Below are 27,560 nucleotides of genomic sequence, written 5' to 3' on the forward strand. Positions count from 1 at the left end.
GTGTGTGTGTGTGTGTGTGTGTATATGTGTGGGCATGTTTCTGTGTGTCTCTGTGTATGAGGGACAAACTGACTCTGACCATATGAAGGAGGTAAATGTGTTGGGTATAGTAGCATGTGAACTCAATTACTCAATGACTTACAATACCATACAAGGGTTAAGTTCTACCATGATAGAGAAATCTAATTCCACAGACTAAGAAATATCAGCAGAGAACGTAGACTGTTGTTGGATGGGAAGAGACGCCTATAGACACCTGTCGTTCGGTGGAAGGAGACGCATGTAGACTGTCATTCGGAGGGAAGAGACGTGTGTGGACTCTCATTCAGTGGGAAGAAACGTATGTAGACTCATTTGGTGAAAGGAGACGCTTGTAGACTGACGTTCGGTGGAAGGAGACGCGTGTAGACCGTCGTTTGATGGAAGGAGACCATGTAGACCATTGTTCAGTGGAAGGAGATGCATGTAGACCGTAATTTGATGGAAGGAGATGCATGTAGACCATTGTTCAGTGGAAGGAGACGCGTGTAGACTGTCGTTTGATGGAAGGAGACGCATGTAGACCATTGTTCAGTGGAAGGAGATGCATGTAAGCCGTCATTTGATGGAAGGATATGCATGTAGACCATTGTTCAGTGGAAGTAGACGCGTGTAGACTGTCGTTTGATGGAAGGAGATGCATGTAGACCATTGTTCAGTGGAAGGAGACGCGTGTAGACTGTCGTTTGATGGAAGGAGACACATGTAGACCATTGTTCAGTGGAAGGAGACGCGTGTAGACTGTCGTTTGATGGAAGGAGACGCATGTAGACTGTCGTTTGATGGAAGGACGCATGTAGACCATTGTTCAGTGGAAGGAGACGCGTGTAGACCGTCATTTGGTGGAAAGAGCAATGATGAATGATGATTGTTATGCAACATATTTCTCACAAAATATATTCTCTACTATGAATGCAGTTTTATAGTTATATATTCATATATAAATATATATAACACCAATATTCATAGTTACATAACATTTACATAAAATTAAAAACTGAGGTAATGCTGTCAGAGACATTAGTGTTGCATGCCTAAAATAGTACTTTTGTATGTCATGTGTTGTAGGTATGGTGTACATGTGAACAGTTGTTAAAAATAAATAAAAATTATTAATGACAGATTGGCCAAAAACAATAAAATAGTAGTTTTATTTGACAGGCAGATTATATGTCCTTTGATGCCTGGATTGTCCTCTTAAGACAGTATCAATTCATGTTTGTGTGTTGTGTATGGGGTCTGTGCTTATAAACCATCTATGTCCTTATTAACACTGCATAAGGTTGTAAAATGTCAGGGATGTGATTTTATCATTAGAAGGTTTTTAAAATGTTTTTGGAGTTACTTGCACATTCCAGTGGTGTCCCTTGCAAGTATTGAGTCAGGTGTCCCCATATCCCATAGTTACCAGTATATATATATATATATATGTGTGTGTGTGTTTTCAGTAACAGATTTAAAAAAACATATTCCAAGTACTTTTGGAGCATTTCTACTGGTCTGTAAAGGAAATAAAAGAGAAAGTAAAAAAAAAAAATAATAAATTCCAACAAAATTATGGGCCAAAATATTATATATTAAAAGGTTAATCAAATTGCAATGAATATTATACTGAACCACAAAAGATACAGAAAGGAACAAAACATGTGTTGATTATTAAGATGCCCTGGAACACAGTGATATCTCACAGTTATAAATAATATTTTCTCTCTCTGTCTCTCTCTGTTATCCAATTTAATTTTTCTTTTTTTAACTTTCATATGAAGTGTTCAGCTTTATCTCTGGCTGGAACAACACAACCTACAAATCTCTTCAGACATCTCTTTACTTCAGAATGAGTATCTGTGACTGGATCAGACAGGGACAGCAAAACACAGAATTTTACCTTCTTATTTCAGGCCCAAATCTCAGCATCTTTTTATTGATAAAATAAAGCACTGTATAAAGCACATTGTAAATATAACACAACTTAAAGAACTGTTGTAAAACTTGCTAAAAAAATGTAAGTGATATAGTTACATTTTTTCAAACCACATTAAGAAGATATGTAAAATAATTTAAATGAGGAATAAAAGAACAGCTCAATAAGATTATTAAAATATATATTATGTCAACCCTCCCAAGTTAGGTCAAATATACGAATATTTATTTGAATACCTATAGGGTTCATTATATTAGATCATAATATATTTATGTTAAAAGGAAATGTTTCACAAAGGCACAGCATACAACACATTATGCTGAGCATGATATACATTTAATTGAAATTCCACCTGTTTGTGTTTAGAAAACAATTTTAATTCAATCACTGAGATATCAATCACATCTGTCAAGTTAACACAGTTCTCTGGTGTCATAATATAATTTATATGATATTTGTCGGTCAAAAAAAATAAATAAAACAACATCTTCACACTGCGTAAACAGCCCTGTTTTGAACGACCAGTTTAAGATACTGATCTTTTAAATAAGAACAAGCCACAGCTCACTTCAAGATGAGCGCACCGCAGTTAGGAGTGAGGACCAAAAGTTCTGGTTTTTAGATTTTTCATATGTGTTTTTGCTTTCTCCATATTTACAGTTTTTCTCTGTCGCTTTGGAGCATTTCTCAGATCAGAATTGAATTTCTCAAAATTACTTGTTCAAACACCACATCATCCAGTTACATGTGTGCCTCATAAAAGCCATTTCTCAAACAGCACATGCTTTGGTTAATCATGTAAATGATTGTGTACAGCTGTCTGCAATTTCTTACATTCATTCAATCATTCATTGTCACAGTGTAATACACATTCACACCTATGGACACTTTTTGAACCGCCAATCCACCTACCAACGGGTTTTTGGATTGTAGGAGGAAATCGGAGCGCCTGGAGGAAACCCCAGCGGACACAGGGAGAACACACCAAACTCCTCACAGAGCGGGACTAGGCTTTCGTACATTTTCAATTGATTTGATAACATTGATCAGAATGTATTAGACTGGTTCTCTATTGAACAGTTTAACTTCCCAGAACATTCAGGTACTAGTCCATTGTCTATGTAAGCACACTTGGAAATGTTGATCCAGTCCAAATCATGACTTTCATTAATAAAGGGGAGCTTTTGAAGCATTGGATCCATTAATGATCCACCTGTACCTCAAAACAGCTCATAGGTGTATCTCATGAACCTTCAATTATTAAATATATATAAACAGAGAGTACAACACAGTGTTACAATTTCTACCAATGGAATCACTATGCGCAAGGCAGAAACACACCCCAGAGCGGCGCCAGTCCTTCACAGGGCGACACTCACACATTCGACATAAAAAAAAAAAATGAGCTAAGGATTTTGAGCAAGTTACAGGCATTTGCTATTTGTAGGAAAGGTTTTGAGAAAATCACACAATGTGAAAATATATATGATGATTTGAGAAATGCTACAAAGCGACTGAGAAAAACTAGTCTGTACCCTTATTTCTCCACATTTCTCATGTTTGTTTTGCTCCTATCAACCTTGTCCTTTTGCTTTTACATAAATGTAGGTCCAGTGTTTAGATTAGTGAGATGCAGGACAGGGACAAGGAAGCAGGACAAATGTATAGTCTCTGCACACTGTGTAAATCGAAAAACCTGTGTAAAACCCAGAATCTTAGTGACTTGTTATTCCCATGTTTTCAGACGTAGTAGTAGTACTTTAGGTAGCACACAAAAACTGACTGGGTTGCTTTAATATCACAGTGCATGTGTTGGAATGCTCCAGATGTACTCAAAATATATTTTTTCCATAATACATCCTCATTAACTACATATTCTTGTAAGTACTATAAGAATTTAAGTCAGTGTAGTTAACTGACACTGGGGGCGGCACCGTGATGCAGCAGGTAGTGTCGCAGTCACACAGCTCAGGGACCTGGAGGTTGTGGGTTCAAGTCCCACTCCGGGTGACTGTCTGTGAGGAGTGTGGTGTGTTCTCCTTGTGTCTGTGTGGGTTTCCTCCGGGTGACTGTCTGTGAGGAGTGTGGTGTGTTCTCCCTGTGTCTGTGTGGGTTTCCTCCGGGTGACTGTCTGTGAGGAGAGTGGTGTGATCTCCCTGTGTCTGCGTGGGTTTCCTCTGGGTGACTGTCTGTGAGGAGTGTGGTGTGTTCTCCCTGTGTCTGTGTGGGTTTCCTCCGGTGACTGTCTGTGAGGAGAGTGGTGTGATCTCCCTGTGTCTGCGTGGGTTTCCTCCGGGTAACTGTCTGTGAGGAGTGTGGTGTGTTCTCCCTGTGTCTGTGTGGGTTTCCTCCGGGTGACTGTCTGTGAGGAGTGTGGTGTGTTCTCCCTGTGTCTGTGTGGGTTTCCTCCAGGTGACTGTCTGTGAAGAGAGTGGTGTGAGCTCCCTGTGTCTGTGTGGGTTTCCTCTGAGTGACTGTCTGTGAGGAGTGTAGTGTGTTCTCTCTGTGTCTGCGTGGGTTTCCTCTGGGTGACTGTCTGTGAGGAGTGTGGTGTGTTCTCCCTGTGTCTGGGTGGGTTTCCTCCGGGTGACTGTCAGTGAGGAGAGTGGTGTGATCTCCCTGTGTCTGCGTGAGTTTCCTCCGTTTGACTGTCTGTGAGGAGTGTGGTGTGTTCTCACTGTGTCTGCGTGAGTTTCCTCCGGGTGACTGTCTGTGAAGAGAGTGGTGTGATCTCCCTGTGTCTGTGTGGGTTTCCTCTGAGTGACTGTCTGTGAGGAGTGTGGTGTGTTCTCCCTGTGTCTGCGTGGGTTTCCTCCGGGTGACTATTGTGGTGTGTTCTCCGCATGTCCGCTGGCTCCCTTTACGGGGTGTGTTCCCGCCTTATGCCCTGTGATTCCGGGTGGGCTCCGGACCCACCATGACCCTGAACTGGATGTATGAAATGAAAAAAAAATGAAAGAACGAATGAATAACAAACACTGAGGAAACAAGAAAAGCTATAGTTTACAATGTCACTAAGCTTAAGGATAACTAGGTTAATCTCGCTAGAGGAATCTTACTGCACAGCCCTTTTGGAGCTATGGTCTATTGCAACTATGTTCTGCATATACGTGTAGGCCATAATCTGTTCGTTTATGCATGAGTTTTTGTTCAATATGCTAACAGTTCACTGAACCCTGACTGCCTTGTGTGGGTTGTTTGTTTGTGTAAAATGTTTTACGTTCTTTTCTGTTTTTCATTGCCTCTATAAGTCTTGAAGGAAACAAGGTAAAGTTTGGTTGAACACCTGATGAAAGGCACCTCACACATACCCATCAGGAGGAGTGCAGAAGGCTGGACTGATATACTCTCGCCAGGCGATAAACACTGGAGTCTGTCTGCAAACATAAAGTCAGATAGGAAGTGTGATACAAGCTCACTTTAAACTTTCAGCTTCTTGTGTGGTGACAGTTTATGGGAAAATGTGGCAGGCCCTCAGGTAGGCTGTTGAAAAAAAAACAAGTGTAAGAAGGGGAAAAAAATGAGTGCGTTGCTTAAGAAGCTCATATCACCTGTAGCCAAACACAATACCAGGTTTTGAAAACAGTGGGCAGGAGGAATTTTAGTAAAAGCAGCCAAGTCACGTCTGCGTGCCAGCAGAGACTGCGAGATGAAAGCCATTTGAGGACTGGCTGAGGAAATAGGGGTGAAGGAGGCGTCACTGGGCCAACCAGCCTATACTGACAGGATCTAAACCAGGCGAGGTACTGTCAAACTTGACTAATCCAACAAGGAGTAAAGGTAAATTTAAAGTTAGGCAAATGCTTTGTATTCAGCTATAAAAATCAGCCAAGTGTATAACATCGTAAACACACACTGATTGGAAATAGACAGCTGTGGAAAAGGAATCTAGAAAGCTACTGTCGTTGTTGTTGTGCCGGAATACTGTCATCAAAAACAGGTGCAAGTCAGAACTAATATTACTTAGAAACAATTCATACATTACTACAATGAGTGTAGTTTCAGTTAATGCATGCAGCACTGTTAAAACAGGGATTTGATGCAATAAGTAGCTGTCCTAAAACACAGTTTTCAGTACCTGCTAACACACTTTAGTAATATATGCCCCAAGTGCTGAGCCTACTGATAAATACATCATCAAAAACACTATAGTTTTCAGTTCAATGGGGTAATTCTGCTAGAAAACATTTGCCATGGGTTGTATTGAGAGATATTTAGAATACAATTTTTTAAATTTTTTTAATAGTTACTCCTGGTTAAAGAGCCTTGACTTACATTTGTCTCAGATTGTAATTTTGTCCCTGAAGCTTTCAGGATTTAAAAAGAAATCAGTGAAATTGAACATGAATTAATTTTTACCTTTGTAAATGACACCTAACTTAATGACAGTGTAAAATTACAGGTAGCACCCTGCCCATTTTTCACTAGTTGTATTTTCCCAGAAACACTTTGCTGTACACGTAACCTTGGACAAATTTGGGATAAAGAATTAAAGAATTATAAAACATAACTATACTGACATCTACTGGCTAGGACATATTAAAAATACAGTGTTAAACCAAATTTAAACATGGCTACCACTATGTGGATGACCCACTTCATGGAACATAAAAGGGTTCTTTCAATGGCAACAAATTATTTATACAACAAATTATTAATAACGATTATTGCACTGAAAAAAAAAACCCTAATGTTTTTTCACATTCATAAATGTAGTTTACTGTTTTTGGTAGTAAATAATAATAATAATATTCAGTTGACAGAACAAAAGACACAGGTACTTGTTCTGTCCGTTTATTGTTAGAAGGTCAATTAAATTACCTTTTTTGATATCACTTTTTATTTTACATTGTGGAAACATTTCTGTTTAAAGAAGCATATATCCCACCTCAAACCACAGCTTACGATTTATACTGTTGTGGATTGTCTCTTGGGGCCAAGGAGCTGCAGAGCACACACTGCTCTAATCAGTTTACTTCTTCAGCATTTCCTGGGAGAGGCAGCCATGTGTACTGAGGAGTGTGAAGGCTCATTTAGTGCGGAGAACAGAGCCGTGCGTCTACACCACTGCACTAGAGATTAACCCCGATAGTGCTGTGCTGCGGCATCCACTGAGAACAGTTTTTGTTTTGACTTGTCTTTTTTTTTTTTTAACCTGGGATGATAATAACGCTTGTTTACACACCTACAGTGTCTGGATGGGCATAGGTCAAGAACAACAACAAAATATCCTGACATATGACTAGTCTTTATACCAGTCCCATTCAAAGCCTTCCAACTAAAGGCAATGCACCGATTGTGGAACTGATTTGGCCTAAAAAATGTATATATATATATATATATATAACTGTTAAATTCAACAAAACAGTAACTGCACCAAAGTGTGTAGAAATGTGTTGTCTGTAAAATTGTGCACTTATTATCACTGTCAAATGTTTGCAGAGGACCGTGTAGTTGGTTTCAGTAATTCTTTTTCATTTTCATTGATCAGTTTTTAGCACATTGTGGTCTGGGACACCAGAGTACAAAAACAAAACAAAAAAAAATAGGATCCAGCATGATTTTGTTAGAAGTCACAATCATGTTTAATATAAAACGGCTTTAAATGTCATGTCATGAAGGAATACAATAGAAGCGTGTCCGCAATTGCTTGCAAAAGTTCAGATGAACGAGGAGAAGGAAGAGGTGGAAGAAGAGAAGGACTCCGGCTGGATAAAACCAACAAAGTCTTCAGTCCCTGCGTCCTCGCAGGGGGACGCGGTCAACATGCATCACAAACACATCTTACAGAGTTCAAAGAAAAAAGAAAAAAAAAAAAAAACAACAAGAGCAAATGAGTCAGTGGCAGCACCGCTTCTTGCCCGATGCCAAATGGCACGTAGACAAACAGCCGTCTTGACGGGTGAAATTCATCATTTCCATCCACTCTGGAAAGGGACAACGTGGTCCCGCCCTCCGTTAGACAGGTAGCTGAAGGAAGAGGAGTGAAAACGGAGGGTAAGGGATGAAACAAATGACCGGATTCAGGTGGGAACAACAGAATTTATCAGCAAAAAGCAGTGTGCTTGTTTTTTATCATTTGTTTCTTTCTCTGTTACAGTCCATTTGGGAATTAGGAAATGCACAACATACCCATTTGTCACTGACCTCCCCCACAATCCTCCCCAGCCAGTATTATCTTATTACAAAGAGGAAGCTGAATTCACACCATCATTGCCTTCTCTATGACTAAATCTTTTCCATATATATATATATATATATATATATGAAAAAAGACAAGACACAAAGATGGCAGTATGAAGACTGCTTTAAGTGATCTGTTTTAGAGTGTCACATTGAGAAATAAATATTTAAAATATGTTTAACTTATGGCTTGGGATAGGGGTTCCTGAAACCAGTCCAAATGAGAGTGTCTGAGATCCACCCAAAATGCCCCCCAAACATGTAACTGCTGTTCTATAATCATATTAAACCCTGACAATATGTTTTTTTCCTTTCTCATTAACCAACATAAACAGCAGGTGTGGGTCAGACCACGGATGCGACAGAGGTGACGGAGGTCACCTTGTTGTCCTCTGCCCATGGCTGTAAGTTCTGCAATGCGTACAGGGATGAGTTGTGAAGGCAGAGGGGGTCTGGCTGGAGGGGCTGGCTCAGGGTCTTCTGGAAAGCCTCCTGCTGAAGCTGGAGCATTAAGCGGTTCGCCTGCTGCCTCTCAGCCTCGCGCTCCTCAGCCGTCTGTCTCCTGAGTGCAGAGAGCAAAAGACAAAATGAATACAACGTTTAGGACTGTGGATAGTTGGCCTGAAGCCTAAGAAATACATTGTCACGTCAGTAGTGTTTCACCCTTTACAGACCATATGAAGTAGCAATGAGTCAATTTTACCAGCAAAATATAACAAACAGTATAAAGTCATTTAGTTTTTTGTCCAAATACTCTTTTCAAAACTGTCATAAAACTGTCCATGACATAGTATTTTATTTGTGATCATTTCAGCTTAGATTTTAGAGGTATTTAAAACTTCAGAAGTCTGGTTTCCAACACCAACACTGTCATGGTGACACCAAATTTGGTAAGAGTCTCTAACATTTCATTTATTCAGCCATTTTGGAAAAATCAGTGTCATTCTTTAAAGGTCTGTGATCTTTACCATTTTATTTCAAATAAGGGGTGTTGGTAAAACATTATTTGTAAAAACAATGATCAAAATTACAGTATAATGAGCTGCTTGAGAAAAGAGAGAGCTAATAATCATTGGCAAAACTTTAAATACAGTATTTGTTACACCTTAAAACAGGATTCTTTAAAACCTAGAAATAAGTGCAGTGTCAAATGCCATGTTAATACGACTCACACTGTTAGTCAAAAATTCCTTTATTATGAAAGCATTAGCACACATCAAATATTCCACTCTATTTTTCTCTCCACACAAATGGATCAGTATGTGGAAGGTGTGCATTGAACACATGCAACAGACCGTTCGGTGTAAAATCGTTTTTTCATTGTTTGTTTGTTTAAAATCCAGTTTGTACAAGTTCTGGAGGCACGGCTGAGTCCTGAGGATGTTTTTATGTGGTAATCCCCAAAGAAATACAGACCATACATGGAATTAACCATTAAAAATACTGAGGAATAAATCCGCATTAACAACATATCTTCCAGAAACTTCCTGGGAAAAGTCACAAATGATAACAAATTAAATGAGGAACACTTTACTGTATGTCATTGTTCATAAGGCTAAGTAAGACTCCATAAGGCTGTAAAGATATCTGACATAAACCTACATCAACATCCATAAAGGTTTATTTCAACAGGCATCAGCTATAAAGGGTACATTACTCAAGTTCACTCTGAAGTTTTGTAACAGCTGATGTTTGCTGGAAAAACTTGTAAGGGTGTTTATGTAGGTTAATGTAAGCTGTCATTAAAGTCTAATGTAAATGGCATGTGGCCTTATGAGCTATGACATGCAGAAATAGAACTATTGATGCATGTCACCAGTATTCGTCTCCAGCTAACTCTTATACATGAGAAAACCTTTTTACGTGAGAAAACACACTTAACTTTGAATGGAATTTAATGAAGCCAAATTGTTTCTGAGAATGCAGCATTTCTATTGGTCTGCCCATCATAAAAGTTAAACACAATTTATTAGACAGTTTTCATTTTCCAGTTCTATAAAAAGAAACAAATAAATGACAAATACAGGGATACACGGTGAATGAAAGTTAGCCTTGTTGGTTTAGAATACATACCATTCCTGTCTGCCTTTCCTTGCCATTGCCTATGCCCATTAGGCACCCATTAAAGCTAACTACATCACAGTAATATGATTGCTTACTGCTCATTTGATGACATGCTTGTTCATACAGTACATTAATGGATGCTTTATTTTCATTGTTTACTACACAGGTAAGGCCAAACGACTGTTATTTTTATTTCCAACAAAAAGTAGATTTATTACCAAAAATAAAGAGTACAATGATATTTATCACATTTTGATGTTTTGCTTCATCATAATTTGTAGTTATTTCCATGTAAGGGTCCTGAAGATTTCTCAACAACATGGCTGTTTTTATGTAAACCATTAGCTATAAGCCTCAGAGCCAGAGAAATTGGGAGGAGGACAGAGAGGTTATAGTTTGCTTGTCAAATACAAAACTGTGGCATCTTTTTCCAGCTTTTTATTCAAAACAGCACAAACCTCTTTCTTGAAAATTGTGACCAGTTGTTTATATTTATCTATGATTATTCATATTTATATCTGTATATCCATATTTGTCATTTTTATATCAACTTTAAAGGGTTTTACAATAAAATATTGGTAACAGGGAGTGTTTTGTCAAAATACAGAACAAAAACAAAAGATCAAGGCATATCATGGAAAATTATATGAGATATAAAATGGTTTGATTGGTAAACATAATTACATTTTTCAGAACGTATCCCTCATTCCAAAGTCCATAAAGTTCATATGGAAACAGCAGAAACGGCCCGTTTCAAAGTTATCGTTTTATTTCATATGTCTATGGATTCAGCCTAAATCAACAGCCCCATCCACTCTTACTAAAGTTATAAGGAGTGTTTCATCAACTATTTTTTGAATCAAGCACAACACAATGGACTCGGTCACAACAGAAGAAATTTACATATAATCTTAACTGCACAATGTAGTTCTAAGGATTCCAAAACTTAAAATAAATTAATCAAGACAAATGTTTAATAAGACCTCATACCATAAAAGAAATAAAATGGAAGACAAATACATGTGCTTATTAGTTTTCATTGACTTGCATAACTAATTAATATTACTAATCTCAGGCAACCAACAACTCATGCCACTCACAGTTTAACGAGGTATAAAAGGAGATGTTTCTAAGAGGACACATCAAAATGACCGTAATCAATTTAAATTCCTTAAAGGCCATGACTCAGCTTCATTATAAATACATCAACTTCAGCAGCAACACTTCTGCCCACTGCAGCTCACTGATAAAAACCCAGGTAAGTAAGCCTGCCCTTAATTAGATTGCACGCTCATTTGTTCTAAAAGAGCCAACAGCAACAGGTAGATTGGATTAAAGAGAAAGGATGGACATGCACTCAATTATTCAGACCTATGGGCTCCATAATGCACTAGAAAGCAAGTTCAGACACAAGCTTTTAAAAGCTGCAGCACTTCTGCTTGCTCAAGGAAATTGGTGTCCAAAGAGAATGAAGGAAAAAATATTTAGCAGAGCTCAGCAAAGCCAAAGTGGTGTTTTACCAGGAGGCACAGGATGCCCTCCTCAATGAATCCACTCCTGGATGAGTTAGGAGCAAAACTACAAACATTTACTGCCAACAGGAGATCAATCTGATAGATCCCAAAATTTAACAAATGTCTGCAATCTAAAAGCTCTGATTCTTTATCGTTCTCGTGACAGACTGGATTTGTGTCCTGCAAGCCTGTTTTCATGTGTTAGATTAAATTTTAAAGAAGCACTTTGCTGGTTTTGTAGTGATTTTGCTAGCATCAACTTAATGCTACTCTGAATGACCTGCCAACCAGAGGAGCCCAGGGAGGGTTTGGATTTCCAAAGAAATCACAGATTCATTTACAGCTTCATGAACATCAATAAAAGGAAAGGATCTGCAGCTGACTATATAATGGAAAACATTGTACTTATCAGTCTTATTACAAATCACGTGCAGTGGCCACTTTGCCACTTTCGTAATCACTGATTGAGCCTTATACAAGTATAAATAAATAACTATTATAAGCAAAAGACCAGTGATATTGCCTAACTGATTTCATCCTTAATATGTTAATGGTATGGTAGATGGGGTGAAGCATGAGACTGGAAATTACTGGTGGACTTAGGTCAAAATCTGTATTGTGTAAACTACACTGAGGCCAGACATGGTGCTGTACTCTGGAAATAAACTAATAGTTTATTTCAAAGAGTTAACAGTTCCATTTGAGGATGCAGTTGATGAAGCATTTAAAAGGAAAAAGCTGAAGTACACAGACTTGGCGGCTGAGGTGAGGGAACACGGATGGCAGGCATATGTAAGACCGGAGGAGATACGTGTTAGGGGATTTGTAGCCAAGTCTGCCACATCCCTGCTTGTGCAGTTCGGCATTAGGGGCCGGAAACTAAGAGCAGCTGTGAAGGCGTTTTCAGAAACAGCTGAAAGGTCTAGTCAGTGGTTGTGGATAAGGAGAACACAGACTAGTTGGGGAAATGCACTGTAGCGGTGCTATTGTGGTGGTTGGTGATGTAGCATGTAAAGATCACATGGAACTGTGCATGCATTAACGGTGCCAGTAGGGCTAGGTACAGCCTTAGTCACCACGGAGGACAGTGTGGATTTACGTTTGTTGATGGTTAAGGGTAAGGTAGGATTGTAAAGCTGGCTTAGAGGGGGGTGGGTCTGAGACGCTAGACTTCACTGTTGAGCCTTTTGGAGGTGTCCTAAGCATAATTCAGTGAAACACTGATGAGGGGAGGTTCTACCTGATGACCTCTGTGAAGAGCTAGTGATACAGTAGATGGTTTGGGTACTCATGTGATGGGCTCAATTATTATCCGTAGATGTTAAGGGTAGCTGGCTGCTGATCGAATCATAAATGGCCACAGCAACTGTAGCTGTAGGATTGTAACAATAGAAATTGTGTGGCTGCCGTTAGGAAGTGAGTGGGGTGGGCCCTATGAGAAGTTCTAATGAATTGACATAGGATATTTTACATCTGTCTTGTGTATGATTATTATATGAAAAGTAATAAATATTTACAAATCCATGAAAATACTTCGCAGATTATGACAATGGTGATGCTGAAGTTAGATAATGCCAGTGTTGTGTATTCACAGCTAAATTAATAAATCTCAAAAAATTAGACATAAATCTCAACCGTGACTTATAAAAAAAAGAAACTGAATTTTTAAATGTATTCCTTATGTTCTGCATTGAAAAAAACCCAAAATTTTAAAAAGTTGTTTTTTCTGTTTCATATAATTTAAGTATTAATATGCATAACTTAATTCAATGTAACAAACATTTACATAATAACACTAAGTGAGTTCAGAGTTGTTTATTTTTCTTTCAGTGTGTCTTGTGATTCAATGGTTGGAAAAACGAATGTATTCTATAATAAACTCAATGAAAATAAAACGTTGGGTGAATATTCATTTTGAATAATTATAGACTGCTGTAGATGCTCAGTCTGTTTTAACTAGGATTGTTTAAAAAATCACTGCTAAAGGTTGAGTTACATATAAATATTAACCAAAATAATATTTAAAAAAGAAATATCTGTAAATCCTTATGTATGAAAGTATGAAAGCATCAGAATAACCTGCGGCCATCAGTTTGTGCTTAGGTTATGGTAAGGATCCTTAATTATTCTCTTCTAATGTAAATTCTAAACTAACTTTCCCATTAAAGACAGGAAAAAATAACTAAAATAATTCAGTTTATGAGAATTATACTGAAATAAATAGGAGTCAGATAAAACATGAACAGCCCTCAGCGGTTCTCTTATATGTATATGTTTATTATATTTAAATAACTTTTAAAAATGCGGTTTTTTTTCTTGTTTTATTTTACATTTTTATTCAAATTCGTCCCACAATTTTTTTTAAATTAGATAATCTATTACGCCTCCATTAACTGAGATGTCGTGATGTTTAATATAGTTTCATGGTATTTTTAGACTTAACAGTGAATATACACTTTATAGGAATAATAGCAAAAAATAATAATAAAATGTAACATTCATAACCATATTTCAATATTACATATTTATTTGTGTACGACATCATCCCTGTAATGAACCTTGCTGAGTTCCTCACCTCCATTTTGTCCTCCTGTTCTGGAACCAGGTCTTCACCTGCGCGTCCGTCATCTTCAGCGCTTTGGCGAGGGTCGCGCGCTCCGCCGACGCCAGGTATTTCTGCCGGTGGAAGCGCTTTTCGAGCTCGCAGATCTGCACTCGGCTGAAGGACGTGCGCGGCTTCTTCCTCTTGGGCGGAGTGCGGTTCTGATACGGGTGACCGATCCGCCGCGTGACCGAGAACGGAGAGAGAGCGGCTGAAACAACAACAACAACAACACTGTGAATGACCGTTGACCTTCTCTCAGCTCTCACACTGTTTCAGTAAATCCTATTCTACGTTAAATATAAATCCTATATCTACGTTTTTATCTTTATTTCTCAGTAAAATAAATCAACACACATTCTCCAGAGCACACTTTTGATCACGGTAATGAACAGCTACAGCACTGCGTTTGCTCCACAGATAAAGCTTGATTTGCCTGGTCCCACGTTCTACTGATTTTCTGAGTGTAAAGTGTACATTAAAGTTTGTATAGAAAATATAACATTTAAGTTAAAATACACAAGTAATTCAGTACATTAATTAATCGATAAAATAAACAGCACAATATAAACGTATCATTATACTGGGATGTGAATTACATTAATATAAACATTTTCATAAAATGTCGCTGAACAGATTAACCCAATAACATCAAAATAGAAATTAGAATTCGTGCAGAAAATAAATGGTATTGATTTGGTTTGTTTAATCGGTTTAGTTATTAATTTTACGTTGTTATAATACTTAAAAAAGACAAACAAGCCTGGTATGCACTTTGACACCGGATAGAATAAAAGTCAACTCAAAGAAATTTTAAGCACATAATATAGCAAGTAGTTTTGATCTTATTTTCTAAATAAAAGTATATAAACACACACTAATTACAAACAGTCTGTTACTTGAACACTTTGTTTGAAAAAAATAATATTTTCCAAACCATAATTCACATGTATTCCCCTGACGCCACTTATCCCATTAAAAACCTAGATGGCTTTAATTTTGAAAAAAATGTCTATAGCTTCTGCAGTAGCTGGATTTGACGTATATAAGAATAAATATATTATAAAATATTAAAACAACAACAACTACTACTATTATATTTATAATAATAATAATAACAATAATAATAATAATAAAAATAATAAAAACGTTTTTTAAATATGTGTAAATATTAAATATTACATAAAACTTAATATTTTTAGCTTTGAGCTTAGAATATTTGTAGTAAGTCAGTGTGTGTTGCAGGGTGCTATATGATCAAAGGTGGATAAACCTATGCTTTTTGAAAGAACTAGCAATGATTCAGATAAACACGTGGTTTATCGGTTACATCAATTAGACTCAATTATATCCATCAGTACACTCTCAGAAAAAGGTATGGTAGACAATAATTCTATATATATATATATATATATTCAATATTTCAATAAACATTATTTAAACCATCTGTCACTGACTGAAGTTCAAAGGGCACTGTCTCAGTTCAGCACTCAATTTAAAGTTTAGTTTAAAAATATTCATATTGATAAAGCCTATAGGTTTATGTCTGACAGTGTTTCTTGTTTGTTCTTTGAGGTTTTTCAGTTGAATTTATACTGTTCATATTGATATTGGAATTGTAAAGGTATTGACCAAAATTAAGAATTATATTGTGATATATATTTTGGCCATATCCACCAGCTCTGTGTGGCCGTGGTATATTATTGTCACTAAGCTTACAAACTTAGAAAAGTACATTTAAAGGTACAGTAGTTTTTAAAGTCCATTTCCCCCTAAAGGTACATAACATTCTCTTCTCCAGGAGAAGAGTTGAATGTTTGTAAGATTTCATTGTAGAACTGTGTAAATTAAAGCAACCTAATATAAATCCTAGAGATGAAATTGTGCGAATGAAATCAACACTATTTTTAAAAACTACAATTTTAATAGAATAAGGTACAAGTATGTTCCCTAATTAAAGGTACAGAATACATTCCCCTATCACCACAATGACAGTGAAGAGTACCACCACAGTGACGATTTAGAACATTCCTTAAAATGTGTGACACCACTGAAGTTGTTTTGGTCAAAGGGAGAAAGCTTGAATTCTCTTCTATGAAAAAATATCCATGCAAGACTTTCCAAACCTTCAACGTGGCTAAATGTTTAAATCCTTCTGAAATCAAGGCTATAAGTGCAATGTTTTCCTGTCTGTACTCAATTAAGGAACACGTCTTTGAACATTTTTGTTAATTATTTAATGGCAGCAGCTTTTGTGAAGTCAGATACTGATAATGGTTGATAAGCTTTGGATCCACCGCTCCCACCCCATCCTGAAGGTACTGGATGAAGCTTCATCACTCCAGGGAAAGCTGTGGAATTTTATGTCCCTAACCAACCCCTAGTACTGGGCATGGTGATTTTAGGCTTGTGCTGCTGCTCCAGAATGTCCTGTTTTATAATATGCATCTTTTCCACAATGGGTGCACCTTAATGTAGCTGAATTCAATAATCAGGACTAAATGAACAAACATCAATTATCCTCTTCAGTGGCCACTAGATAAAGTTCATTGCCACATTAGTGTGTTTGGCCAAGCTACTGTTGGAGTCTGCAGAGACTTGCAGCAGAGCAGCAGACATCAGCAGGCTTCCTGTTTTGCATGTTTGTGTGTGTGTGTGTTTGTGTGTGTGTGTGTGTGTGTGTGCACTGCATAAAAAGAATGATATTCTAGCAAGTGGACTGAACTTGTATTAGTGAGTATCAGTGATTGTATTGATTTTTTTCAGGCGGTAATGCTTAAAATAAATTAAACAAACTGCTGATGGAATTAAACACTTTCTCTGGACAAAATCCAGCAAAACTCTCTCTGAAAAATAAGTGTGTTCATCTGATAATGGGAATGTTTAATATGTTGGCTACACTGAAGCTGTATTCCTTTAATATTTTCACACATTCACACAGTTATTGTAGTGTGTGTGTGTGTGTGTGTGTTCTGTTGTGTAGTCTGATAAAGGCTAAGGGAGGGCACATGCTTAGTGCTGTTCACTGGAGCAATCGAGGGTAACTGATATGAGTTTAACTACACACCTCAACCCTGTGTCCTGTTCACACTGTTCTACATTTGGTGCAGTGTGTGTGTGTGTGTGTGTGTGTGTGTGTGTGTGTGTGTGTGTGTGTGTGTGTGTGTGTGTGTGTGTAAATATTATCAAGGATGTATTGCATTTGCAAACTAAACTTTGATTTCTGCCGTCACATTAATTGGATTCCATCAGCAGCACTTTTGATTCTATTTATCAGAGTCTTGATAAGAGCAGGAAGTTAGAAATAAGAGTCCCTCTGCCAACAGTAGTTAGGAAATGGTCAAAGCAACACATTATGAATGTAATGATGTTCTATTACATTGTATTGTCCAAATAAATAGTTTTTAAATATTATTTTAATCTTTAATTAAGTAAGGCTTTCCTCTAACTGTTTTTGAGCTTGTTTTTTAAGATGCATTAAGGAGCCTGTGTCTATGTCCACATCTAAATGGAGTAATCTAAGTAATGAGTCATTTTAAAGCACGCTTTTCTTTCTGGCAAATGTCCACATTTTATGAAAATGATTTGAATACTGACAAACAGATTTAGAGAATTCAAATACATGACAAATCACGCTAATCACCAAGATACTGCAGAAGAGCTTGCTAAGAAAGTAACAGTGGGCTAGCTGTACCAGGAGTTATATAATACCGCTAAGTGACATATCCAGATGTAGCCTGGAAATGAAAAATATCTCTCAGACCGACCAGGATGAGGGCCTATATCATGAAACAAAGCTCCGAGGTTTAGTAACTCGAGTCCAGCTGACCTGACAGTGCCAGCTAACCATGTGGAGAGAGATAGAGTGTCTGCTTTGGTCCCACTGGCCTACGAGTGTACAAATAATACCATGTCTGACTTCTGTAAGAGTCTTTTCATGGATACACTGAAGGATCCTCTACATTCAGACACGCTCCTCTGTAACACTAGTTCAGCTTGAGGCAGCCAGAGGAACTCAAAGGGACCTTTCGCATGTTCATGCTGGTCATTTTAGGCAGAAGGACAGAGGGGCAGTCACTGGATCTGTTTTAGTCAGAAGGAGGAACTGAGTCAGGTGGCCACTACATTTTCAGTCTGGTCTTGGAGTGTTGCATTAAATCCAGATTCAAGGAGACAAACAAACCCAGCCCACCTCCCAAAAAAAAAAAATGAAATCATGCTTTCTGTAATCACGTTATTCTCTGAAACCTGGTGCGTCTTGACTGAGCTTTTACTTCCATCAGAACATCAGAGCATCCTCATTAGTCCATTGTCCACCTTAATGGAAAGGCAAGCCAACAGCTCTGTGATGTGATTAAAGACACAGTCGCTTCATTCCTGTGCATAATTGCATCTGATTGCTTTTAATTAAAGCTCTGAGCTTGACTGACAGGCTGTCAAGGTCATGACATTATCAATCTGATATGAGTCTAATGCCTTATTGCACTGAGGGAGGACTCCACAGCTGAGCTGAGAACATCGTTTACTAAAGCTAATATAAAGGTGATGATCTAAGATTAATGTCTGATCCTGGCACCACACCGTAATCTTTTTTTAGTTATTATTTACTTGTTCCCCTAGAGTAATGTTGTTAATATTCCACACACACACACACACACACACACACATACACAATCTAAAGTAATAAACGGATCTGTAATCCCAAAGCTTTTAATGACAACTACAACAGAAGTCATTCTGACGTCATAAACATGATACAAATTTCGAGATACTGATATTTCTTGTATACAACCTACTCCAAAAACACAAGTTACTAACAAACCAATGATTCATAATCTTCTGTGTTTTGAAATTAACCTCTTCACAGAGAACAAAGCGTGTAATACGCACATTCGTACGTCTAGGTGTCGCATTTATCGTCACTAAATGCAACGCTGAGTCTAAATCCTAACATTACAACTAAACCAAACCCCAACCCTAACCTTAACCTTCCCTAATTCTAACTCCAGCCCTAGATCACTAACGTAATGTGCATTTAATGTTTTATTGTCCCAGAAACCATTAACCATTACGTTTACTAAACAATAAAAAACATTTTCAGGTTACACTGTAAACACGAAGAAAAAAAAACACTGAACCTTCTGCGGAAAACATATAACTTAAATTGTAAGATAAATATTGATTAAACAAACAAATAAACCAAACGTGATCTCAGATTATCTGCTCTGAAAAAAAAAATTACCAAAAAAATGTTGATAAATCTTCCAAATCCCCCATCCTCCTCACATTTGTTACCCGTGCATAGATGATCCGAAAAGAAAAAGCGCGAGCCCGCCCGAGCCAGCAGGGACCATTCTAAATCACATGTCGCTGTAATAGAATTTAGCGCGAGCACATCAAAAAATCAGCCCCTGCCTCAGAGAATATGCGGACAGCAATAAAATCATTTATACGTGATTCTACCTTCATATGACGGTGGCTGCCTTCCCCCCGCTGCGAATATTACCTTTGTTGCAATCTAATAAATATACATATAATGGATCCAGCGGAGGGGGGATATTGAAATATAACATGGGCATTTATCGCTATTTATGCTCGCTGAGGCAAAACAGAATGCGCTTTTAAATTTCCCCTTCAGACCCGGGAACTGAAATATCGAATCAAATCCAATCATTGTCAGGGAGGGAAGAGGCATAAAGCGTCCGCGAGCGCAGCGGTGTCGCCATGACTACGCGGCTCGCTCTGCCCTTCACCAGCATTTGTATTTATGGCTGAGGAAGATGATTATTGTCGTTTCAGATGGAGCGCCGTCCACATGCGGTTTCATTTCCCTCCATTTCTCCCTCCCTCGCATGCGCGCTCTCTGCTCTCGGATTCAACCGCTGATTTCTTGGGCCACCACCAGCACAGCGACATGCGGCAAAATTCACCATTCATTTACGGATGGAAACGTAGCTCGTGTTACCGATGCAAAGCGGCCAGTGTATAAACAAAGCGAAAAGCCGCCGAGCAGGTGGTGACCGTGGGAAATGTGAGGTGGAAAGTGCTGGGCCCCCTCGCATCGCGCGTTTCGAGCTGCTTTTATTTAAAGACGTGTAGAGGGTCCGGGCATTTTACACCGCGCAGTGGAGAATATAAGTACGCTTGGGCTTATTGACTGGAACAGGGACGGACCTGTTTATGCGTTTCTTTATACTGTAATACACTCGCGATCTGCCGAGGAGTCAATTAACAAACAAAAGAATGCTCGCGCGGTGCTGCGTTTCAGCCTTTGCAGCGCGTGCAGCCCTGACCACAGTGGACCGCGGAACACTGCAGGGAAAAAAAATGCTTTGGCGTCCTAAATAACTGAAAACACCCTCCACTTTAACTGGAGACCTAGTGGAGGAAGAAACAACAGCTCTGAAAGGGGAAAAAACGTTTGTAATTCTACAATTAATGAAAACATATTGTAGGTTTAATAATGTTACAAGTCTCTACAGGAAACACACCATAGACCAAAGAAACGAACGTTCTCAGTAACAGTAACACAGGTGAAAACTTACAATATAGTATTCAAATAATCAAACACACACACACACACACACACGTTACTCAAATTATATCTGTGTAATTATATATTTAATTTAAGTTCAGTGTAAAAATATCATATATTGCATCATATATATATATATATAATATTTACACACTGAAAAATTCTACATCTACATTCAGAGATATAATTTGAGTATCATCAAAATGTATATCTGAATTTAATTATTTAGTCTCATGCATCTGTTTGTTGTTAATATATATATATATATATATATATATATATTGTGTCACTTTTTTTTTAGTGGGGTAAATCCTATAGGGGACATTACTGTGTATACATGCACCTAAACATCACTGTAGAATAAAGATAGCCCATGAGCAGTCCAAATAAATAAAAACAAAACTCCCTGAGCGAAAATATTCCCGGGCACTGTATATGTTTTTGATGAGATTTAGGCCTAAGAGCCTTTAATATTACATTTCAAAGTTAAACGAATGTCCAGAAGCTGCGGCCTGCTCAGGCGTTTATCCGGAGGACACTCACAATGGCAAATTAGTGGCAAAGCAAGGCATTAATGAAACAGTGATGTACCATAAATCACATATGATACCAATACGATATTAGATTAATAAAGGTGCAAGCATTGTGCTGGGTTATATATTGGAAAATTGTAAAATTATACACACACACACACTCACACACACATTATAGTTTTTTTTTTAAACTAGACAATGCTACAGGAATAACTGTCTTTTAATAATAAAGTTACTTAGCGTATTAGCGTCATTGTTACGGTATTAAACAACACAGAAATCTATTTCTTAATACTTTAAGAGATTTCCTCGTAAGAGAATAATAAAGAACAGCTGTATCACTGAGAGAGTAAGAATGAATGTACAAATGCAAGTATTTTTATTTGGAAAGTTAGAACTGTTCATTAATGGGCTGAAGCTAAGTCTATTACCAGACAAAAGGATGTTGCACCAAACGAAAAGACACGAGTCATCTTTAAAATTATGTAATCAAACAGGAGAAAAACTAAATGTTCCACGTCACAAACAGCAGCAATGAAACCCCTGCATCCACTGCGCAACTGCCTTAAGACACACGGCGAAGATAAAGCATATTAAACGAGTGGCCCAAAGTGACTATGAGTAAAATTGATAAGCATATTTACAAAAGAGCTTTTCCAGTTGACATATCCTTTTCTCATTTGAATAATTAATGAGAATGGAGCGGCTTTGTGAATATTTAATGTGGAGAAATCCATATTGCTCTTCATGTTCATCTTAATATGGGTGACGTCATTGCTGAGGTGAAGCCGTGTGCTGAACAAATGAAGACCAATAAAAGCAGATTCTTTTTAGCTCTAAACTGTGGTTGTATTTATTCATATTGTGGATCTAAACAACATTGAGTTTTACTATTGCTGCTATTATTTTTGTATTATTGTTAATAGCCTATTAATATTTTCACGACGTCTAGGCCTAGTTTGGGAATGGAGGCCCACAGGTTTGGATCCTGTTTTAAACCCAAAGCAAAGCTTCAAATGCATCTCCTTTAGAACAAAAATACAAATCTGTACTAATAGGTGGTATTTAGGCAAATTAATAATCCAGTTAGTCTGATTAAACTATAGACTGAAGAAATAAGTTACGCCATTTCTCAGTAAACAAACAGTTCACGACTTTACGAATGTTATCAAAAATAATCTGAACCTAATATTTTGTTTTATTTTATTTGTTATCGTTATAAAGAATAAAAAAGAATTATTATCATTAATTGTATAATTATTATTATTATTATTTGCGATATCGATTGGCCAATATAATGCTTTAGATATAAAATGATAAGTAATAATGAACGGATTACAAAGCCATATTTTTATTTGTTTATTATATATTATCATAAATATATTAATTGCTTTTTAATTATTTGTATTTTTTTTTTTACAGTTGCTGTTGTAGTTGGTTTCATTGTTGTTGTTGTTTTCAGTCAGAGTCATATATGAGACTGTGCTGGCTGCAGTTATCACTAAGCATCCTGAAGCATTCCATCTCGTCAGTGAACTGCATTTTATTTAAATAAATGCGCAGGTATATACAGAGTAAAACCTGCCAGGGCAGAGGGTTTAATTCTGACAGAGTGTAACGCTCTATTACGGCTCTAGGCTACAACTCATCAACCACCAGCCACATAATCAGGTCCCACTCGCAGAGAAATCTGGGAGGAGATTTTCTTTGAAGGTCATTTTTAATGGAGAAATATAATGGGAATATAATTGGGCGAAGATCGCTGTTGTTAAATATTGGATTGCAAAAAGAGAAAAGGATCATTACCAAATAAAACGAGGCTTATTTTATAATAGAATCGATTAGTCAAAACTCTGCGTTTAAAATGGCCCCTGAACATGGAACGTTAGGTCATTATTTAAACTTCTATTTCAAACAGGCGTTTATTGGAACGTCATAATGCAGTGACAATTCAAATGCCATCCCTTTAAATCAAACGCAATCGTCAAATTCTTCGGAAAGATTATTTAGACTCTGCTTAAATTAAGTTAGTGCGAAAATTATACTTTCATTTCTTCAAACCCGCATGTAGTTACTTTCAGTATCAGGCAACGGTTATTACATTATCATTAATATGCGGAAATATTTACAGAAAATGAATTGATGAATGAGTGAATGAATATTATTTATTAGTAGTATTAGTAGATGGTAGTAGCAGTAGTAGTGGCAGTGTAGTACCTATTATCAATAATTATCAATATTATTGTTTTTATGGACATTACTGACTTTGTTTTGTCGTTTCAACAAAAATCCTTCTTTAAATTTTAACAGTACACTGAAACCTGTCTAGCTGCCATACAAAGCAATTCTAGAAAGAACCATAACAACAGTATTTTTAACGGAGGATGATAATTGAGCCTGATTGTTTACACACGGCCCTTCGGCTACCTCTGTGTTTTAAACCGATGTATTTAGTAATTTACTAATTGTTTTCTTTGTTGTTGCTTTTGTTGTGATTGTTTTCACTTTAATGATTGTTTGTTATTATTGTTGCCGTTGTTACTCTTTTGGTCGACATAATTTCTGTTATTATGTTATTATTATTCTTATTATTATATTATTATTATTTTGCAGACTTTAAAGACTCCTTTAAACCAAACAAACCTTTACAGCACGAGTTCGCCCACAAGAGATAAAGACTACACGAGTTGAGCTCTTACCCGTGAGTCTGTCTTTAGCGAATCTCCTGCTGCTCTCCATCCAAGGGAAGGTGAAGCTGGACGGGTTGCCCATACCGGGCATGTTGGACACGCTGGAAACGGAGGTCAGTCCTGGATGTGCTACGGGGGGTGGATGGAGCGCGGGGGGCGGGTGAGGCCTGTGCGCGGGCACTCGGATCACTCCGCCCGCGCCCCCCGAACTCACGTTCACGTTCATGTTCATGTTCACGTTCATGTTCATGTTTACGTTGTAGGAGCCCGGCAGGCCCGGAGCCATGGAGCACGCGGGGCTGTACACGCCGCCGTAGCCGCTCGAGTACACTCCTGAGGCGGACAGCGGGAAGTCCGTCTCTCCTCCGCGACTTGGGGCCATGCAGCTGCTCGGCTGCTCCGCGCCATTCAGGATCTGATCTATCCCGAAGCTAATGGGCTCATGCTGAGGGTGCGTCTGATTCACCTCTTCGATGCCTGTGTGCTCCATTGTCCGCATGCGGCTCTCTGTCCACGCAGCGCAAACGCAAAACAACAAATAAAGCCTGAGGGGGTCTTTCTTGCCTTCAGGTTAATCCTCGTTGTTTTATCAGACCACTGTCAGCAAATAGTTTTCCTCGCGAGCCTCAGAACGCGCGTGGCAGCCATTGGAAAGAATCTGGACTCGGAGTGAAGGGGGACTGGGACCCGACAACAATCACAGCAAATCCATCTCCACGAGCCTTTCAGCTAATTATCCACCACCTTCATGCATGTCGTCTCGCGTGCCTTTCAAAGCCTCCCTGGCGCTGGAAAACAAACAAGAGAGCGGAGAACCAGCGATTCTCCAGCAGGGTTAAATCCGAGATGAGCGGCTAAATCAGCGGAACACGGCCCTGGAGCAGCACAGAACGGCGCATGGCGCACCTCAGCGCGGCCTCATCACCCAAAGTGAACTGCTGCCCGAGTGCGCGCGCAGTAATTGCGTAAAGCAGCAGTGTCCTACGCTGAAGTGATTTTCTGCAGGTGAGATTCGCTTCGTGCCCAAACTGTCCTGCGCGCGCGCTCATTGGCTCCCGCACTGCTCCGCGGCCCGCGCCCTTCTCTTAAAGGAGCCGCTACCGTGTATTTACCCCGGTGTGGCGACAGTTTAAACACGGTCTCTGTTCAGTAGCTGGTTGCAAGGAGGTTGAACTGGACATTTCTATTTCTCAGATATCTGTGTTAAAATGAATTAACTAACACATCTATTCACAGCCTGATGACTTACAGCTACACCTCACTGAACAGGACTGCAAAGGAACCGAAGGACATTGTCTGGAATCACTCTCCGGGTTTGTGTTTGGAAAATAAACCCAGTATATAATTTAAATTTACACAATACCAACAGCAACAATAATATCGACAATTAGATTTCATTAGGTTTAATATTCTGTGTTGGTTTGAGAGAGAAATTCTTGGAGATTTCACCTCCAGCCAGTTACTAGATCGATATTTTAGTTCCATTCCCCAGACACTTAACAAAATTGAAGACTGATAAGCCCACGCAGGTGTTGAGTTAATAATATTGATAAAATAAATAATAATAAAATATTTGTGTTTATATATATATATATATATTTCCACTGCTTTCAACTGCTTTTTTTCTAAGCGAACAAACATCCCAGTAAACAATTAGCCGTTGATTCAACGTTGAAATAACGTAATGACTGCCGTCTAATCAACGTTCTCTTAAGGTTGAAAATGAAAGTTGAAAAGACGTCCAAACACAGACATTAAAAAGACGACTATTAGACGTATTTTGGACGTTAATTGACGTTACTAATTGGTCCCGAAATAAATTACTTGTATAAAACGCGTTTTGGACGTCCACTGACGTTATCGATTGGTCACCACTTAACTAACTTATTAAGATGGATTTTGGACGTCCATTGACGTTTAAAATATGTCCTTGACGGACAGACTACTTTTAGACCTATTTTGAACGTCCAGGGACGTTCCTTGTTTACTGGGATGACATTTTCACATCCTGTAAAATATTATTCTCAATCCCTAAGTCTAAACCTTAACCCTAATTTTAACACTAGAGACATCCACCTGTATCTTAGCACTAACACCATATTAACTTTAAGCCTAACCATAAACCTATACGTTTCACGCGTTAATAGCCCATAAACATGGCACTTGCAAACGTGTGTTTCTCACGCGTTATGCACGATACCGAGCTACATCAGTGATGATAGAACACTGGCTTCAAATAAGCATGGTCTCTGAAAAAAAGGAGAAACACATACGCTACATATGATAAGTTTTGACAGTGGCGACGAAATGATTCTGAGGAAATCATTGGGATTATTCACCTTCAGTAAAATACGGGACCCCGTTTCCCCCGTGGCGCGCGACTGTGAGCTGAGATGGAAGTGAACGGTGCTGATGTATGCAGTGGCCTATGGGCTGTAAAGTGAAGGCTAAAGCTCGAGCGCAGCCTCCGTGGCCTTCAGTGATGCACGCGCTGATTGGCACAAATAATTTAACCTTTCTGCGCCTCAAGCCACGCGGAGGATCCTCCGCTTTCAATTCAATAAAAATGAAAAATGACGCATAATAAAAGCTCAACACGGGGGAAACGAATTTAATATATCATCGTTTTATTACGCACTTATTTCAGCTTTCGCGCGAATAAAAATATTTCTCCGGCGCACAAACTGGCTAGGGGGAAGCATAAAAATCAATTTTGTGAATTCTGGGCTGTATCAATAATAAGCGTTCCTGTGTGTCTCAATAGAAAGAGAACATACTGGACCATCAGAGAGACAGAATGGGGGACAACTGTGCCTCAACACTGTGCTATATTTTGCCTCTGCACACCAGGGCCCCTGAATAACACACACACACACGTGTGTACGTGTGTGTGTGTGTTCTATTTAAATGAGATAACCACATGTACATATTGCCGTATACGCACGGCTCTTGAATTTGGCTGAATCTCCATCTGCTTCTGTTTACACACATTAAGAGCCTGCTTCACACACTGCTTGGTTTAGTTGTTTTTCACTGGAAACCATGATGTCTGATTGTCTAATCAGCGCGCGTGATGTTTACCAGAATCTGCTTTTGATGCTTGATATTCACCTATAGGCGCTTGCGTAACGGAACACCTAATTCCCATCTCAATTAGCCTATTATTATTAACAGTGTTTCAGCAGCCCCTTCCCTTCCCTTCCCTCCTGCTCGTTGTATTTTAACTCAATTATTATCCGACTAAATGAAATGCAGAATACAAGCTCGAGCTCCATTTGAATCACTCTGTCTTTCTCTCTCTCTCTCTCTCTCTCTCGCTCTGTTATTGACTTGAATTCAATTTCAGCAGAACTGTGCACCACGTTCTGGAGATGTTTTCGACATCAGTGGATGCTAAATACAATCCATTTTTTCTCATGGAGCCAAATGGTATCGACTAATTCGTTTATGCTGCAATTATTTTGAACACTAAGGAGGGC

General features: G+C 38.4%; 1 protein-coding gene across 3 annotated transcripts; it reads right to left on the reverse strand.

The window, feature by feature from the left end:
• Positions 1-6,247: 6,247 nt before the first annotated feature.
• On the reverse strand, positions 6,248-25,054 carry tlx2 (T cell leukemia homeobox 2). Of its 3 annotated transcripts, none has more exons than XM_066649383.1 (4): positions 24,091-25,054; positions 14,297-14,534; positions 8,568-8,705; positions 6,248-7,930 (listed from the first exon to the last, which is right to left on the reverse strand). In XM_066649383.1, exons 1-4 carry the CDS (start codon positions 24,578-24,580, stop codon positions 7,873-7,875), a joined length of 924 nt encoding a protein of 307 aa, XP_066505480.1. In that variant the 5' UTR covers positions 24,581-25,054; the 3' UTR covers positions 6,248-7,872. The 3 variants fall into 3 exon arrangements, with proteins under 3 accessions (XP_066505480.1, XP_066505479.1, XP_066505481.1); XM_066649384.1 differs by having other exon boundaries at positions 6,250-7,930; positions 8,525-8,705; XM_066649382.1 differs by having other exon boundaries at positions 6,248-8,705.
• Positions 25,055-27,560: the final 2,506 nt, after the last annotated feature.

The sequence above is a fragment of the Hoplias malabaricus genome, chromosome 17 (genome assembly GCF_029633855.1).
Source record: "Hoplias malabaricus isolate fHopMal1 chromosome 17, fHopMal1.hap1, whole genome shotgun sequence".
NCBI lineage: Eukaryota > Metazoa > Chordata > Actinopteri > Characiformes > Erythrinidae > Hoplias > Hoplias malabaricus.